The sequence below is a fragment of the Gambusia affinis genome, linkage group LG15, assembly GCF_019740435.1.
Source record: "Gambusia affinis linkage group LG15, SWU_Gaff_1.0, whole genome shotgun sequence".
In the NCBI taxonomy this organism is placed as follows: Eukaryota; Metazoa; Chordata; class Actinopteri; order Cyprinodontiformes; family Poeciliidae; genus Gambusia; species Gambusia affinis.
The window spans coordinates 7,958,824-7,977,865 of record NC_057882.1 but is presented as its reverse complement, the minus strand read 5'-3'; the positions used below and the strand labels follow the sequence as shown (position 1 = coordinate 7,977,865).

The following is a 19,042-nucleotide window of genomic DNA, read 5'->3' as shown; positions in this document are numbered from 1 at the left end:
ACCTCTAGCGTAGTTGAACTCTTCCAAACACATGACTTCTAACAAACAATTTGATGTTTCTTTTGATTTATGCTAAATGATCTCTGCAGAAGGTAAGTGGCTTGTCCATGTGGGCAGCTGCAAATGTCCGTTGGGCTTAGAGGTAGTTTTTGAAGCCGGAGCATCATTATTGGTTGGCAGGAATGTAAAACTCTCTTTGCTATTCCAGCAGCTTCCAGTTTCTAATTGCCCTGAGCCTCGGTGGTTTCTGGGAGGTTCTTGAGTGTTTTTACTAGGGTCCTTTAATCTGATGCTGATCGTGTGAGGGGACACTTCTGATTGGCCTGTGCTTATGTGCAGCTGTTTGGGCTGATCCCTAAATTTCCCTCAGGTATGAGTTTGTGGATCATTGTTTGTCCTGTGTGCGCCCTTCCCCCGCCACCCTGCATGGATCAGTGGGTATAGATAGTGGCTATAGATGAATGGATGGGCTTTAAAAGACATTGCGATTATAGGTAAATCCCGTGAGTGCTGCCATACAAGAGGTGAGAATTTGCTATACAAATCTTCATCAAGCCAATTGGCAAGACAACAGAAGTGTCATGATGGAAGTATTTCATATCAGTTGATATTGATAATTATTTGCTAGTGTTTTTGTTTTAAATATCCAAAATACTTCAGAGCTAGTGACTAGAACTTTCCTCTCTTACCCACAATTCTTTGAACGTGTCCCGCGGATGTTCGCTTTGAGTCTGCACTGAGTATGCGCAAACCTCCAAGGTGTGAAGTACACTCAAGTACGTTAAAGGCAACATAAAACTGCTACTGTGTATATTACTCAACAAGTTGTTACTAGGTAACCAAGAAGTTGGTACCACCTACCTTTCTTATCTTGCCTGGAGGAAGTTGAGCGGCTAAAGGCGTCGTACGGTGCTTGCCTGAAATGATCGACACAGCAACAGAGGCAGAGTCGAATTGGCAACCCACTGATTTAGTGACGTACTCCTACTACTGTTGCCAACATTGTCCCTCATTGACCATGAGTCTGTTGCGATAAATACCGTTATAATTCTTATTACACAGCCCTAATTCATGCCTATAAACCGTGTATATAAACTTCGGACAGGACTGAACGTGTTCATCAGATCGTGGTCGACTATGATGCTGCATAGAAGAGACGTGACAGAGCCAGTGACGATGCATTTTCATCTGGTGGCGCTCCACTGCTGAGGCTTCCTTTTACAAGGCTGTAAACACAGGCAGTGAAACCAGTGCAGATGAACTCAGCACCTGTGGAAAAAGCTCCTCCAGTGACTTCACATGCTCCTCGGGGACTACATAGACAGGAATAAAGCTCCTCAGGTTCACCTTCACAACGCTCACACTGCCTTTAAAAACAAGTGCATACTCCTTTTACCGACAAGCTTTCTTAAGATGCTAACATCTGTACTTTTTAAAGCGTCTTATTCACATGTGCTTTAACAGGCTTCTGGAATGAACAGAATTTCCCTGGGATAAACCTTAAGAGTCAGCCTTCCTGCTCATCTTCTGCTTCCTGTTGATATCTGATGGAGCTGTTCCTGTGGGGGCAGAGTCACATTTCAGTCTTCTGCTCATTAGACTGTTTGGTCAGTAAGGTGACACTGCTGTCTGCCTGTCATCTCTGTCTCCATCAGTCAACACAGCACTCTCCGTCCCCGCTGACCATCAAGGGACCATGTGTTTGCCAGGCACTTCAGCGAAGGGACTTCCTGGCTGGGGTTTGCAACGACCCCCTTGCTGCCTCATGTGCGTCCGCAAACACAGCAGCAACCAGATCAAACAGGGTGCACCAAACCATGGCACCCGCGCTGTAATTACGGTTTTGATTCTGCAACCCCCTTTCCATTAGGGACGGAAGTGCTGTGGGGCGGAATGTGCCTGAAACCGCACAGTTACCGAGTTCACTTACAGACTTCTTTCTTCATTATTGGTGGTCAGGAATTTGGACATGAGTCAGTTCAGTCAGAAAGTGAAAACTTAGCTGGCATGATGTTGTTCCCTGGTAGCTGGTAAGAGTTGTTCAGTTGTTATTCATTTAAATGGTTACAGTAACTTTAAGCATACCATTTATTTTATTTTTTATTTTAGCACTTCAACGCTGCAGCAGGTAACTTTTATAAAAAATCTATTTCTTTATACATTTGTTGAAATTGTAACTATGTCATGTATGTCAGTATGGTACGACAGATAATCAGTGAAAAAAATTGAGCACCCATACTTTCTCCCAGTCCTCCCAGTGCTAACTAGGATCAACCAATCAGAGCGAAGAGGCGGGTCTTAGTGCTCTCTATCACAATCTTGTGTGGCTCTGCTCATCCTTCCTCCCACTTTCCTGCTTTCTCTTTGCTACACTGTAGCTAGCAGAGCCTGTTGTGAATGCTGGTTAGTCTGGCCACCAATGACAGCAGATAAACGTTTTTTCTGGAATGGTAAGTTGCTTCTTTCTCACTTGGAGTGAGCAAGTACATGATGTTGATTGACATCGCTAAGACCCTCCTACTGGCTGTGATTGGTTGTTTTTACTATGGAGTGGTGCACTTTTCAGATGGCAACAGAATCAATCAATCAATCAATCAAACTTTATTTGTATAGCACATTTCAGCAGCAAGGCATTTCAAAGTGCTTTACATCAAATCAAACACAAAAACACAATGCAACATAGAATCAACAATCAAAACACAACATTAAGTCAGATTCCGTCAATAAATTTGCAATTGATTACGTTTTGAATACAACTCTAAACAAGTGGGTTTTTAGTTGAGATTTAAAGGAAGTCAGTGTTTCAGCTGTTTTACAGTTTTCTGGAAGTTTGTTCCAGATTTTTGGTGCATAGATGCTAAATGCCGCTTCTCCTCGTTTGGTTCTGGTTCTGGGGATGCAGAGCAGAACCAGAACCAGAAGACCTGAGAGTTCTGGAAGGTTGATACAACAGCAGCAGATCTTTAATGTATTGTGGTGCTAAACCATTCAGTGATTTATAAACTAACAACAGTATTTTAAAGTCTATTCTTTAAGCTACAGGGAGGAGTGGAGAGACTTTTAAACTGGTGTTATGTGCTCTATCTTCCTGGTTTTAGTGAGAACACGAGCAGAAGCTCATGGAGGAGGTGGAGCAGCTCCATCTTTTCACTGATTGTCTGACTCATATTGTACTGTCATTACACAGTGACAGTTTTAACAAATATGTAAAAAACATATTGTTTATAAAAGTTACATACTGTGGCTTTAATAGTAGTTTTGAGGTGCTTGTTTTGCGGAATACTACATGTTTGAAAAAATTATCTAGGTTAATTTACAAGGTTCAATTTAGGTTCACTAAAATAGACTCAACACTACACATTTTTTCAGTTTTTCTTTTTCATAAAAAAAGCAGATAAAATAATCAGGTATCTAGCCTGGAGTTAGCTGTTTAACAGATGTGCTGCTTGGAGTTTGCCCAGTGTAACTTTAACAGAGCAATACTTATTTTCCACTTCATTTTGGGATTGGAATATCTTCGAAAGAGGAGCATGTCTTTCTGATAAGCAAGGGAAAACTGTAGTCACTTTACAGGATAAACATCTACTGAATAGAAGAAGCAAGGATCCTGATGATCCCTAAGGCTCATTATATAGTGGCTGCTGTCTATCTGGCAGAAATCAGTTGAAAGTCAAATGAAAGGGATGAACACAGTGTGTATGTAAAAGGGAATATATCTGATTTAAATGGAGCAGCCATAAGCTAAAAAGAACTGCTAGCATAACATAACAGCATGTAGGCTATCATTAGCAGTTAGATCTAAGGTAGCATTTCTTATGCAAAACCCCATGTAAAAGTTTAAATTAGCTAAAAAGCTAAAGCTAGCTAAAATACTACCCTACATTCACAACCCAGGTCACCTTGAGACCTTTTAAAAGACAACCAGAACCAATAGATTCCAAATGGCTACATTTGAATTCAGTCACATACTCTTCAGTTTGGACCTGTCCAGGGTGTTCCCCGCCTCTCGCCCGGCACGTAGCTGGAGAGGAACCAGCAACCCTCCCGACCACACTAAGGGACAAGGGTGAACAAAAAATGGATGGATGGATACTCTTCAGTTTGATTCTGTTTACAACACGACAATGTAGGAACTGCTGCTTTTCGATTGGCACATTAAGGATTTCTGTTTGTAGGAGAGAAAATAGAGACATAGGAGAAACCGCTGTAGTGGTTCTGGAGAACAAACGCTGAGCGTAACGTCCGCCTCCCCCACCTGCCAGCCCATCTGTTCTTCACAGATCAATTAGTCTGTCAATAGCTGCGCTATATCCACAGGAGTAACTGCAGAGTATTCAAGGAAAAAAAATTTAATTAGTGCTTTCTGACAAGTCCAAGCTAAGACATAAACATCCATTTCCTGTCATCACAGCATCAACTTTTGATGCTTAGCTTTATGTTTCCAGTCACAGTACTAAATTTGGAAATCTGAAATAAGGTAAAAACACTGGGGTTAGATATGCTGAGACATGTCGCTGGGATGCCTGTCACTGAACAGTCCACTGGTTAGGTAGACCTCTAAAAATAGCACTTCCAGGTTCCAACGTTCCAAATATCCATTACGCAACGGTCTGACAATCTTTATGATGCAACCAGGACACATTTTTGGAGTTTTCGATTGTGAAAGAATAAAACAAGAAACAATGTCGGCTACGATCTGTCACTTTCTGTAAGCCTATAGATGCTCGTCTCCTCTGATATTAATGCTCTCTGCAACGCAGAGGCGCACATTAAAGACACGATGGGGTGCTAGAGTCTGCACGGCTGGGCACTGATCAAAAGTCACCATAATGAGCTGGACCTCCTTTTAACAGTCGCTGCTGACAGCACAAGTCAGCTCTCTCTTCTCCTCAAAGGTCTAAAGGGCAAACGCCTGAGGGGGGTAGTGGAGGCTGACACAGTCCCTCCTGAGCCTCCCTCCTCAGGCTACAGACAGATGGATGGCCCCCACCATTATCTTTCTATTGCGGCTCATTTTGTGAAATAGACATGGAGTACAGCAAACCACCAGTGACTGTCATCCCACTGCAGCAGGAGGCAGCTTAGTCCTATGCTTGTCTGTCCTTCATTGTAGCGAGAAATGAACATTCTGAGGAGTCACATTGTATAACTGCTCACCTGTGTCAGAACAGGACTTATTTTCACCCCAGCAGTTTAATTTAATTAAATTAAACTCAAAAATAAATACACAGACTTATACCCTCTTTAGTCTCGTATCACAAAAAAAGAAACATTATCTAGTACATGGCAAATATTATCTACTCGTAAAATCAGATTTATTTTCACAGTTGTGTAAATGAATGAATATTCTCACTGCATTTTTAATCTTTCAGTAGAGGTTTTTTTTTTTTTTTTCACACCTCCCCTAATTTGCGTCACCTGCGCCTACAATAAAAAAACCTCTGACATTTAAACAACACTTACAGTATACGGTTTAACTAATTTATATAATTCTCATTTCAAAATAAAGCCTTCGTTTAAATTTTTTTCCCCCTATTAGTTTTGTGCTAATTAACCAAACATAATATGTAATTATAAACATTTTGGCATAATAAGCAGTTATAGTGGAGCTGAAGAGATTCTGTGTTTAAACACACACTGTAGTGCATTATCTGGCTTGAGCTTTCTACAGGGACACTGAATTTACCTTTGATCACTTTCTATTCAATTAATTCAAAAATACTTTATTTTATTTGCTGCATTCATGACTTGTTAACAACTTAATATCCAGGCAAGTTGGCTAGCACTCCCAACCCATCTGATTTGATGTTGACGCTCTTCTAAACTAGGCAGAGATGTTGGAGTAGGGGATTTGATCCTTGCCAATAATGATGGATGGAAGAGATGGTTTGAACTTCCTCCTTCTCTCTCTGCTCTTTCTGTCCTGCTCTGCATAAAATCTCATGTCAACTCCTCTTGGTTTTGGGTCCAAAGTTCAGGTAGTGCGCAATAGATATGCTAATCAGCAGCTCCTACTAGTGAAAACATCCCCACCTTGTTGCCGTAGTTACACATCATGAAGCTGTTTGGAAGTAAAAGAGCAAGAGAAAAATCATTCCAACTTCTCAGCATCCAAAACCAGAGGGAATAGTTGTCGGAGAAAGCTACGCGTTGACCAAAAAAATATGAAGAGAAGACTGCAAATGAAACACATTTGAATTAACGCAGCAGAGCTACTCCAATAGGCTGCCACCGTGAACGGCGCAATTCTAGAGTTTATTACTTTACGTTACTTTCTACTAGTTCTGCTTCTTGACAGCACATTAAATGTTTTATGTTTTACAATTTTATCCCTTTTTCAAATGTCAGAGGTGATGTTGCATCGTGTGGGAGAGCAGTCAGTAGTACACACCTGTGCAGTTATAATGGATTTTTACTAGCCTTTTTGAATAACAATATAATTAGTACAGAGTTGGTATTTCACATTTTTATAATCACGGTAGGTGGAATTGGCAATAATAATAATAGCAGTCTTTGTGTGTAGCCTCTAGAGTTTGTACTCACTTAACTTAACAGAGATTTAAAATTGACTACTTCCTGATCCAGCATGTTTAATGAGACTCTTCCAAAGGATAAAACAGAACAATTTCACTGTAATACTTCAGCTTTTGTTTTCTTTATTGCAGCCTTCTGAATAAAAAGCCAACATGTCTAAATACCTTTGTAGAGACGCCATACAGCTTCTGTTCTTCCTCCTGACATTTTAAAAATGACTAGGTTTAGAGTCTTCTTCACCACGGCAACAACTTCCACACCAAACACCATTGTTGTCAGTGTTATGTGGTTGTGCTTCGTTAGGGGTGTTTACTGATCAGGATTTTTTTCTTTCTTCGAATTAACAGCTCAGTTCTCATTGCATCTCTAGCACAGAGTTTGCCCAGGTATTGATTTGTTTGTCAAAACCTTGTCTGTCCTGGTAAGGTTAAAATGGGATTGTCTGAACTATGACTGAACAAAAGCAGCTCCTCCCTGGGCATGTCTCCTTTATCTAACTGAGACCTAAAGCATGCTGCTCTTTGTAAAACTTTAAATGTCACCCTTAAAATGCTTACAAGTAAGTCAATGGGGCCATGAGGACACCATGACATAACATCATGACAGCTAAAGGATTTTTAATACGCCTTTAGAAAGTTTTAGAAGAACTTTTTGTCAAACTCACTCAACAGTGTGAGGCAATGAATGAGGCAACGTGGGAAATCATTTCAACTCTGTTGGAAACGACATGAAAACAGCTCTATAGAACTATGTAATTCATGACAGTGGAGAGGTAATAATATACCTCGATGTGGCAGGTGCCATACGTTTTACCAGATGGGTTCTCACACAGCTGTTATTGTACAGTATAAACACAATTAAAAGTCATTACCATCTTTCAAATAGTTAGAAAAAGACTTCACGGCTTCTGCAGCTATTTATGTTTCATATGTTTTCTGAATGCTGCGTCTTTATGCAAATCGGATCAAGTAGCAAGATACTTGATACGTGACAAAAGAAACATTCTGTTTTATATTCTTTTACAGTTGTGTTCAGAAATTATTCATCAGTACTTAGTATTTATCCTAGGGCCTAACTGTGAACACTTTCAATTACTATAAGCTGTGATCTTATTGGGGGCCGGTGGCGTTGGCGGGGCGGGTCTCTGCCACAGAAACCTATTTCACATTAAGTAAATTAAAATCTTGCTACATTTAGTGCTCTTCACAATTCCAAGACTTTCACTGTCGTTTAAATCTGGATAACACTTTGGGGTTTATCACATGGTGTGTAGTTTTGTTTGTGTATAAGTCATTAGCAATATTCCTAGTAGGGGTGCATTGATAAATTAATCAGTTGATTAATGAACTACTACTTCCTGTTTAGGAGTATGTACATACGCTAAAGATGAGTATGTAACATTTAAAGGCCCAGACTTTCGTAATGTTAACCAAAAGCTCCTTCCAGTCAGGCAAATCTTCAAGCCTCCCAGGTTTCCTGCACTGCCAGCCCCAGAGGAGTCCACTGTGAAGCTGTGAGAAAACTGCAAACTCGTGGGTCGAGCTGCTGCTGTTTCCATGACTGTGTCAGTAGGTGGGGAATATTTGTGTTAGTCTGACACTTAGAAGCTCGGTGTGAGATCAAGTCAGCTGATAATGGAGCGCTCTCAGGCGCGGCACATCAGGGTGATTCTGTAGCTGACGGGTTTTGACAGCAGCTGTCTATGACTGACTCCAGAGCTGACAGGGACAGCTCCTTATGTGAAAAGGGATTGTTACTGGTACCGCTGTTATTGTGTTATGTTGTTGATGTACAAGCAGTGACTGGAGGGTTAGCAGGCACTTGAGATGCTTTCCTGTGTTCTTTGTGGCGTCTCAGCTTGATGATTGATTGTTGATTAGATAATTACAGCAGCCCTACTCATTCATATTGCGTTAATTGTATTTGCTGATGTAAAAAAGACGTCCTTTTCACATCAGATCATCCACTTTATCAATAGCGTACATGTTTGAATTGCAACTCCTGGAGTTGTCTTGAACAATTTTTGGTAATTCAATACATGTAATTTAAAATCTAAGTGGCAAATTAGCGTTTTTAAATATTTCTTCATACTTGATTCAAGCTCATTGGCATCTTCCAAAGCAGTTCTACGTGAAATGATATGATTTAGGCTCCCTCATTTATTATGCCACATTGTCAGATGGCTGAAATGTTTTCAGTCAAAAATGAAGCTGGCATTGATCGATGTGCAGCCTTTTGCTGGAAATAAATGCCAGAACACAATATTTTGTTGACTTCAAATACAAATACTGTCTCTGTCCTGTGAGAAAACTCACTGATGGTGAAAAGCTACCTATTTTCTGTGTTTTATGAAAGAGGAATAGTTGTTTTAGTTCTTAATTGACTGCATGGTGCCTTTCATGACTTTGTATTTTGTGTTTTTATGATGCAAAGCACTTTGAACTACCTTGTTGCTGAAATGTGGTATGCAAATAAACTTGATTGATTGAGAAATAGAGGAAAGAAAATATGGCATACATGCTTTAAAGGGATCCATGATTAGTTATGTCAATATACTCTATTTGAGAAGCACGTGCTTATGACGTAAAAACAACAGTACAAGAAAACTGTTGGCTGTTTAGTTTTCTAAATGAAAATAAAATATTGTCGCACCGACCTCACCACGTTGTTTATGCTGCAGTTCCTTCCGGGTGGACGACGTGTGCGAGGTGCTAAGGTCCCAGCTCTCTTGAACAAGAACAGTATTTTCTGCGCAATAAGAAATGTTCAGCTTTCTCAGTTTGAACTGGAACACGTTGAAATAGATGACGAAATGACAAGAGGAAGTAAAATTGAGGATAAGAAGGACAGAGACAGCTAAAAAAGCTGGTGTTTGTGCAGTTGCTGCTTAGAAATGCCAACCAGAAAGGAGTTGTAAGAGCTCCAGTTTCTAACTTGATCAAAACATTTTCTGAAATATGCTAGCATGGTGTGTTACAAGGAGTTAAAGATGCATCGATGTCAGTGTAAACATCCATCCATTATCTTTCAAATTGTTTCCTACTAATTGTATTAGCTCCTGCTAAGGGTGTTAGTTGTGAGCTCTTTCTAATGTAGAACAGATTCGATCACAAGCCAATCACAACATCTTGTTTCAACATATATCTCCTGTATAATGGTATATAAAAACAGTTTGGCCCAATCCAGACATTTAGTGGGCTGAACCTTGTCAGCCTCCATAACCTTGACTTTATGTGTTTTGCTCATAGACTCAAGTCCACTATTATCAATCCTCACCATCAGCCCACATTGCACACATAAAAATATGGTAACCTCTGTAGGTGAAAAATCTACAATTTCAATAAAATATTTGAATTATTTCTGAGTTTTTATGCATCACAAACATTAACTTTTGCTTTAATAGATGGTTACCAACATTCAGGCCAACATGTTCAACTCTCGGATCACTTTTAGCCTTTGTTTAGACATTGCTTTACCTTCTGGCCTTGGTGTGTTTAATCATCCTATCAGTCCATCAGAATACCACAACATAGTAAAGCTTCTGATTGGTTCTGGATGGAGGATAACCAGACACTTACCAGGACCTCTAATGATCCGACATTTGTTGGAGGAGTTTAAAATTTCCTGATCACCAAAAAGTTTTTGATTGTTCAAGTATAAAAATAGTTGACATAATCACCTACAAAGTCTATACTCACCCCTCCTAAAAAAAAACCCCAAAAAACAAACAAACAGAACAGCAGACTTATCAGCTCCCTGATGACCTTGTTTTACATCAGAATGCACTGTATTAGATAAGCAAAGCAATCTGCTTTTGCCTGGTCAGCTTGACACAGCATTCAGCTAAACTTTGCTTCAGTTGCCCTGGCAGTCGGGTCGGCCATTTTGGAAGGTGCAGGAAGCGGAGGTGTTTTGAACTCGCATTTGGATTCCCACTTCTTTAAGGAACGAATTAAATAATAGGCTCCTAGAGAGACGTGGTAAATACCCTTAGCTTTCTTTTCCACCGCAAGACTCAACTCATTTAGATGCTTCGTATCAACTCAATTAAAGAAGCGCTGGGGGTGCCTCGATGGGAATCCAACGTATTGTCATGCAAGTTACTGTTGTGCCCGGTTGGTTGCAGAGTGGGAGGGAGTGTAGAAGGAAGCTCTGTAGCCCACCTCACACGACTGTTGCACATTCAACTGTAAATGCAGATTTTGCAAATGCATTCCTGTGGATTCTGTGAAAATCGATAGGAGGAGTAGGAGGAGGCGAGAGAGCAGTAAAACAACACACTCTGTAAAAGGGAAGCCATGGTGAAAAGAATGAGCATGGAATAGGAAGATTGTTGCAATGTCTTTGATTTTCCTCCTTCCTCCTCCTCCGTTCCTCTTCACCAAGAGCAGCTCTTACTTTTACCCTATTGCAGGAATTCAGTTTAAAGTGAATACTTAACGGCTGTGTCTGTAGAGTAAAGGACTGGATATGTTAGGTACACCATGTGCGTGAGCTCAGCTTAGTCCTGGTTTTATTTGCTTAGAGAAATGGGGAGTAGACATCAAAATGGAAGGCGTGTTTTACCCCATCTGGACTGGAAGGATAAGAGCTTGAAAAGCCTCCATTTTAGATTTGTTCTAGAGCTAAGCGCTGATATTCTGACACCTATCCTGGATTATTCTTATTAGACTACTTTAAGGATGGATGGATGGATGGATGGATGATGACAAACGATCCTTCCTGGTGTAATTTGGAGTCAGAACAGCGTCTCAGTTGGTAAGCGGCTGTAATGGAAAGATACGGTGTTGGAAACATTTCAGAGCTGCAGATGTGCAGAAAAAGCATTTAACAGCCTGTCACCCCAAACAAATAGCTTGTCAAGTGAAATTATGTTGAAGTGAACTTTCCACAGAGCTCTTTTCTCCGCTTTGTGTCTGTGCCACTTGATTTCCTCCTTCCTTTCCCTAACAGCCTGGATTTATGTGGCTTTCTTTTTGTTCAAGTCTTGTTTTGAGGATTCCTGTCAAGATCTGTATCGTCTGTCAGCGACACGACGAGCGTGTCTCCAATCGCAAGCTGACCCCCCACTCATCTGACCTGTCACTTGATAGCAGAGGATTTTTTTCTGAATAAAGTATTTTTGTGCCATAGTATGTGCCACGCGTTTTGTCAGTGTGATGTTTGGCTATTTTGGGACATTTTAAGGTTCATATTCCTTGGCGTCAGCTGGATCCAGTGACGGATAGCAACGCATAAATACTTTAAGCATCATTTGTTCGTCAGTGCTGTGACTTAATGAGCTTGTGGATTAAATCCGTTCGAAGATGAAAGGCCGCTGCTGTAAATGGTGAAATAAGTTGGCTGGCTGAGGACTGCATCTCAGCTGCACACGCCAGGACCGGTCCTCTTGCTGAAACATTTGTATCTCCGCTGAAAGAGAAAAATTCATGCCAACTCCTGCGACTGAAAGGACACTGCGGCGGGAGTCTGTCCTGCTCTCGGCTGTTTTGTTTTGAATTCTTCTCGTTCGTTTCTGAGCTACATAAAGGTTCCCTGTCACCTTTTTAGATTTCTTTCTCTCCTTCACCTTATCTCAGCGGCTGCAGAAGACTTTGAAGTTGTTTGACAGTAATTTATTCTGTTTATGCATTCCTCCTGATGGTTCAATATAGTATAAATACAGAGTGCTGCTCTTTGTGATGAAGTCTTTTTGATGTTCAGTCTGCCAGTTCAGCCTCAGTGGGTAGGAGGGGCAAGTTGAGGCCGCAGAGCTGCTGAAGTGGAATTAACTGAAATAAACTGGACGCTTCTTTACCTTGATGGAAACATGGCTTTGTGAGTGCTGGCTTTTATTCTTTGCACCTTTAAGGGTTTTAAAGTGAATAAGCCAACAGTGTGGGGCTCAAGCGTTTAAACTTTTCTATATTTGGTCGGTTGAAAATAAAGTCGAAAACCCAGATGAAAATTTCAGCTGGAGAATGTTTGAAATTATTGTGAAACTGCAGCTCTGTCACTTTATTGCAAACATCACAGTGAAATAGAGATTCAATAACAATATACATCGTGATAGACATGTGATCAATATCAATAGATAATAGATCTGTCAAAATATTCAATATTTTTTATATTCGCTGAAGGTTGGCGGCATCACTAAGTCACTTACTGTACTGTTAAAGAAGCAGATGTCGGCTTATATCAGTGTAAGTTTATAAAGCTTCACACATGTAACATTTGTCTCTTCTCAGTGAGCAAATGCTAATTACTTTCATAAACAAAACGGAGTAGAGGTGGGCTGTACTTTGTGGTGCTATTGTGATAATGATAAAAGTGGCAATAAGACCAATTTATTATTATTATTTTATTCTGGTAACTTTATGGCTCTGACTGCATGGCGCAAACACACAAATACTGCTCTTTAAAAACCTACCGATTTATAATACGCTTATTTAGGACACCAGTCACCTAAAGAAGTGTGACTTGCATCACTTAACTGCACATATTTTCAGATTTTCAAGTTTATTGGTACTTTCATTGAAGAGACAGTGGAGAAAATAGTAGGACTAAACATCCCAACAGGACAGACAGTTTTGGGGGAATTTTGAACATCATTAATTGGAATTTATTTTGATAACAATAAATCAAAGTTCTTATCACAATAAAGAATTTATCACAATAAATTATAATTGATGCAATAAATGCCCACCCATAAAATAGAGCTTTGTCGATGGGAAGCACAAGTCCCTGCGTGCCCACTTCTGCATTGGACACATATTTGTCTGGAAATGAATCAGAGATTAACCAGAAAGTTGCTACATGACGAAGACTGATATTGGACAGCTGGTTCCTGATCTGCAGCCAGATCTCTCTGAAATCAGACGTTTTCTCCTTTTTGGCTATTTTGGCAGTAATTCATCTCTCCTTCTCACAGCTCTCTCGTCAAACTACCAGGCTTTCTGCCTGGGTTCCTGCTGCATCCCTGTGGCTTCATTAGCTCATGTATTTCTAAAAGTTGCTGCCATCCTGCTGTAGAGCACCGTGCACAGCAGCTAATAGGTCCTTAGAGGGATCACGGTGTTCATACCAGAAACTCTTCTCAACATCAGCAGGCAGACTCCAGCTGTCTCCTTAACCAGATCTGAGTTCCTCTTTTCCAGCCCTGTCCCTATCCGTTGTGCATGTTTTCACTCACTTTGAGCTGGGGAGCTGGGGAATACTGCTCATCTTAGAAATTCAAATATCCTTGAGATGTGTGTCAGCGCAGTCAGTCTCTATCATGCAGATCAGTAGCGTTTTACAGTCAGTTTAATCTGCAGCCTGCAGCAGCACAAAGGGATCCTATGGAGAGGTCCGGGGTCAAAGAACGTCTTTTGGAGTTGTAATGGAAGCAATGACAATTTCCTCCACTTCCCGGACTGATCCGGACATGTGTGTGACAGCCCATGTACAGATGGCAGAGCATTTCAGTTTGGGATTGAGTGATCTTTTCATGAAGCCTCCGTTTCCTCTTATGCCATGCGTGTCATCCATAAGTTCAGTGGTTTCCTCTTGGATCTTTGTTGATACTTAGCTCTGCCTCCCACAGTCGTCTGGTCCTCTTTAAAAAACGCTTCTTTCGATTTCCACGCATTGTGCTTTACCGCTGCTCACGCTGTAAAATTTATGAGTTCGCTCTTAAATGGGCTCTTCTGCTGAGTTCTTAACCACTGTGGTTTATTTCTACCCTGATAAATAAACAATACACTACATCTTGGTGAACAGCCCAGATAAAACTCACAAAAATGTCGGCGGAGAAGCACAGGGAAAAAAAAAAACATGATTTATACACAGAAAGCAATACTTATAGTGAGTATCTATATGTATTGTTATCTAATCTATAAGTGTTTGATGTGTATCATGATCAGTAGTGCCGCATGTTACATTTACATGTTGAGATGGATAACTCAGTTTTCTATTACTTAGCTGTACAGTTTTATCCTTTGTATTTATAACACTTATTTAGAGTCCGTGTTTTAAAGAAAGACTATATAAAAAGTGTTTAAATAATTGTACATTTAAAGATCAGAATGTGAGATTTAAATATTATGTAAGGTGGAAATAATTTGTGTCTTTCTGGTGTTTCGACATTTAATTGATTAGAAGTTCATGAGTATGAAAGGAGCAGGACATTATAAGATTATGTAACTTCTACCCGCTCCTTCTCGAACAGATAATATAAAATTGCATGTCACTTGGCATGATAATTTGTTTTAACTTTTTTATTTTTTCCTCTTTCTTGATTTTACTTTCATCTGTTCGAAATAAAATAAATAAATAAGAATAAAAATGATTCAGTTCAGTTTCAGTGTTATCAAGTTTTTGTATTTTTTACTAATCAGAAAAACTATTAATTTTTTTTAAATCTCATTACTAAGTTTAAAAAGTCATTTAGTGTCATTGGGAAGCTTCAAAGCAGATGACTTCTGTAACCTTGCTAGCGGCTAATGGCAGTTGGCTAACAGCTAATATCTATCCAATCTATTTTTTCTCCCACTTCTAGCAAAGTTCCACTTTTATCAAGTACCTAAAATGCTACAAAAAATGGGGAAGCTTATTAAATGTCTAGATAACCCCCATTGCAGCCTATTCTGGCTCTTTTCCACTAGCGCCCGCTCAGTGCGACTCGACTCGGCCGTTATAAGAGTTCCCCACTAGTAACTGTGACGTGGTACCAGCCCCTTTGTCAGAACCTACTTTGCTGTCAGGTTGAAAGCAGGGAAGGGCAGCAGGGCTACAGCTGCTGGCACAAATTTGTTTTTGGCGCTCAATACGAACACACGTGTGTTTGATTTTATGTTCACCATAGACAAAGTACAACTTCCATGTTTTGCTTAAGGATATTTATTAACACACGTCACTACTTTTACTCTGAATAAAGCCTGGTGTATGTCATGATCAGACTAATTAATGTTATGCTAATATAAAGAATACATTCTGATTAATCTGAATACATTTAAATCCCATCAGGGAATTTTGCGCATATAAACATAGCTAGCATGACGTTATGTTGTGTTGTGTTCAGGGCACATTGTGCTACTTTTCAGACTGTGGGAACTCATAACTTATATAATGATGTACACACCTACTATGGTTCTTTTCCATTACAATTGAGTAAAAGCCTTAACCTTGTAGAGTTGAGCCACACTGTTAGGTACTTGGAAAAAAATTATTTTTGTGGCCAGACTGTCAACACCACAGAGCAACTCATGAACTACTTCCTTTCCTACTTAAAAATAAAAGTGGCAACCATAGACTGAACAGCATGTTGAGCTTAAACCACTAAAAAACAGTTTCTGTAAAACATGTGGGACTGATAATTGTGACTTGAATTTAGTTCATGAGACAAAGTGCCATTCTGACAGCAACTGAATAGTGCTGAGTCAGACTTTACTTTGGTGAGAAATATTGTGCCATTTTAATATAGTGATATCTGATGGACTGAGATCTTGTCACAGTGAATGCAGCAGGATTTTTTAAAATAAATATGTATGGAAGTGAAGCTGGAATGATGGGATACATGTAAGCTTAGATATGGTGTGTGTGCGTGTGTGTGTGTGTGTGTGGGCGTGCTCATGCGTGTGTTTGTGGGCGTGAACAGCTTACTGAATGACATTTTTCTAGATCAGGACAGAGCTGTGATTCCCTCAATTTCTTTGTTGGTATTTTCAAAAAGATGACATTTTTTCCCATTATATAATCCTTTTAACAAGCCAGAGAAGATCTGGCTTATAAATGAAATCTTGTTCATTTCTGGCAAATTACAGTTCAGCTGTTTCTTATGTTTTCAGTTAACTAAAACACTTGCTAATACTACAACCCATTTGTAGAGTATGAAAACCAATCAGCATTCTTCCTCTCAGTCAGTTTGGTTAGCAACATACTGATCACAATCAAAACCTATTGGTGATCTGATCTATTGAAATAGTTTTCATAGGTATGTGGCAGAAAAGTAAAAATAATTCCAACTCTTCTGTTTTCTAGCTCAACAAATTATACAGTGAAATTTTAAGGTAAGAAAAAAATAGATGCTTTGTAGTGCATGATGTAAATGTGGAAATACAGTGCATTTCAGACAATTCCAGACTGGAGCCCAGCTGTTCTCTTTATTTGATCTCTAAGCAAGTGCAGTTCCTCTGGACCATTTCCTTTTGTTACAACATCCCATTTCCCCATCTTTGTGAGGGTAATTGGATTGAAAAAAAGCATCATCACATTATTCTCTATATCCCCATCTCCAAGAAGCATGTTAGAGGACTTCTTAATCCTCCTAAACCTTAGAAAAGATTTGCTGGTTGGAGGAATTCTGACTGCTTTTCTTATCAGATAGTGTCAGCATAGTGTCATCTGGTCCTTGAACGCATCGCCAAACGGGCAAGAGATTTATCCAAAGTCAAAAGTAAGAGTAATTCTCTTACAATTTATAATTTCATATGTTGACTAAGGCATAAATGTACACAGTTTGTAGTTATGGGAGAAAAAGTATTTTTCCTCCTACAGATATGTCACACTTAAAAATCAAATATCTGAAAATGATAACCCGAGCAAACATCGTTTGATAAGAGTTATCAAACGATGATTTAATTTATAAAGGGAGGATGACAATTCAAATCATGGCCCTGGGAGAAGTAAATGCCTCATCTAGGAAGTCACAAAAGAAGCCAGAACAGCATCTAAAGCTGTACAGGCTTCACTCGCCTTAGTTAAGGTTAGCGTTTCAACAACACCACCCAAGGGCAGAGATGGTCTCCATTACGGAAACTTTCTAGGAAACACTAACTCAACCTTAAAGAAAACAGAGATCATCTGTGGAGTCATCAAACAACTGTGTGCATTACTTCAGGGAGCAGTGAAGCATTGGAGCCAAGTGCTGGTCAAAATAAGCAAAGCAAAATGTCATTTGTATTGGTGTACTTTTTTTTTTTCCCCACTAATGTTACACAGCAGGCCACTTGGGTGTGGTTCATAATAGACCAAAACTGTTATTGGCCAGAACAGGATTCAGCAGCTCGGGCTTTATATAAATACAATTGTTGACAGGCCGAAAATCAAATCAAAAGCTGATTATCACTGTAGCTACCATCAGTATAACAATAGGAACAATGTTGGATTTTCAACCTAAAGGTCACCAAACAGCAAAGGGTCATTTCCGCTCTTCACCATCACCTTCTTTTGCAGAATCTTCTTTTGAAGTCTAAGCTCTGTAATAAATACTCCAAAAACATGAAGATTTGTAACAATTTACAGCAGTGCAAGACATTGATATGGTGACAAAGAAATAGAATGGTGTGTTAGAAAAAAGAGGAAACATCCAATTTGCACTCAAGCATCCAGTATCCAAAAAAAACAAAGATAAAAGTGACACAGTCTTCTGTTGGTATTCCTTCATTTACCCGGCATTTCTTACACCTCAGGATGCTTAAGTTGCTGTTATTGCTTTCCACATAGCTGTGCTTTTTTCATCTGAGTTAAAAAAGTAAAGGGAACGTGGAACAATTAACCTAAATTACACCAGCTCCACCTGCATCTACCTTCCAATCTGTTGAGAAAATAAGATTCATAACTGGTGATTTGCAGCTTGCAAGATTTCAGCCTCACAAAGCTGTACAAAGTTTTAATCTGCCTTCGTTTTTTGCCTTGATGTGGGAGCATAAACGGATCTGTCTGAACTAGTTATGTGTGTAAATTTAGATGTTTTTGAAGCAAGACATATGAGCGTGCCATTTATGCTCATTGATAGATGCCACATTATGCATCAATTTTTATAATGATCTACAGGGTTCCATATTATTCATAAAAATGCAAAAGCCTTTATTTACAAGTAATTTTTCCACTAGGTTTTCTAGATGTCTGTACTATATCAGTCACTAATTATTTTCACACTTTCTAAAATAATAATCCATGATTATCCATAGTAAGAATAAGGCCAACTTTAACTCTGTGTTCCTTTCTGCTCCTTCAGGATCTCGCCCCAGGTTGGAGGATGCTGCGCCGCGGATCATCGAGCATCCGTCCGATTTGATTGTGTCCAAGGGAGAACCGGCGACCCTCAACTGCAAGGCCGAGGGGCGGCCCACACCCACCGTGGAGTGGTACAAAGATGGCGAGCGGGTGGAGACGGATCGAGAGGACCCTCGCTCCCACCGCATGCTGCTGCCCAGCGGCTCGCTCTTCTTCCTGCGAATCGTCCACGGGCGGCGAAGCAAACCGGACGAAGGTGTCTACGTCTGCGTGGCGCGCAACTACCTGGGCGAGGCCGTCAGCCGGAACGCGTCGCTGGAGGTGGCGAGTGAGTGATGTCAGAGCTCAACTGCTATGTAGGGGAAAGAAAGAAAGTCACAAAACTGGCGTGAAGGATGATTATCAAGTATTGCAACTGAAAATCAAACATATGGAGGCGTGTCACGCTTTAACGGCTTCCCTGAAATGCAGAACTGTAGAGAGAATCAGTCAGAGTAAGGATGGAGAGTGAAGTGTGAAAGGAGGCTTGTGT

The 19,042-nt window shown here is 40.0% G+C and overlaps 1 protein-coding gene across 6 annotated transcripts in view; it reads left to right on the top strand.

The window, feature by feature from the left end:
- Nucleotides 1-19,042, top strand: part of robo3 (roundabout, axon guidance receptor, homolog 3 (Drosophila)) — a 183,300-nt gene that overhangs the window by 91,197 nt on the left and 73,061 nt on the right. For all 6 annotated transcript variants that reach the window (XM_044140107.1, XM_044140104.1, XM_044140105.1 and 3 more), the window contains exon 2: nucleotides 18,512-18,838. In XM_044140107.1, the coding sequence (XP_043996042.1) occupies nucleotides 18,512-18,838 (327 nt within the window). The remainder of the gene's footprint in view (nucleotides 1-18,511; nucleotides 18,839-19,042) is intronic.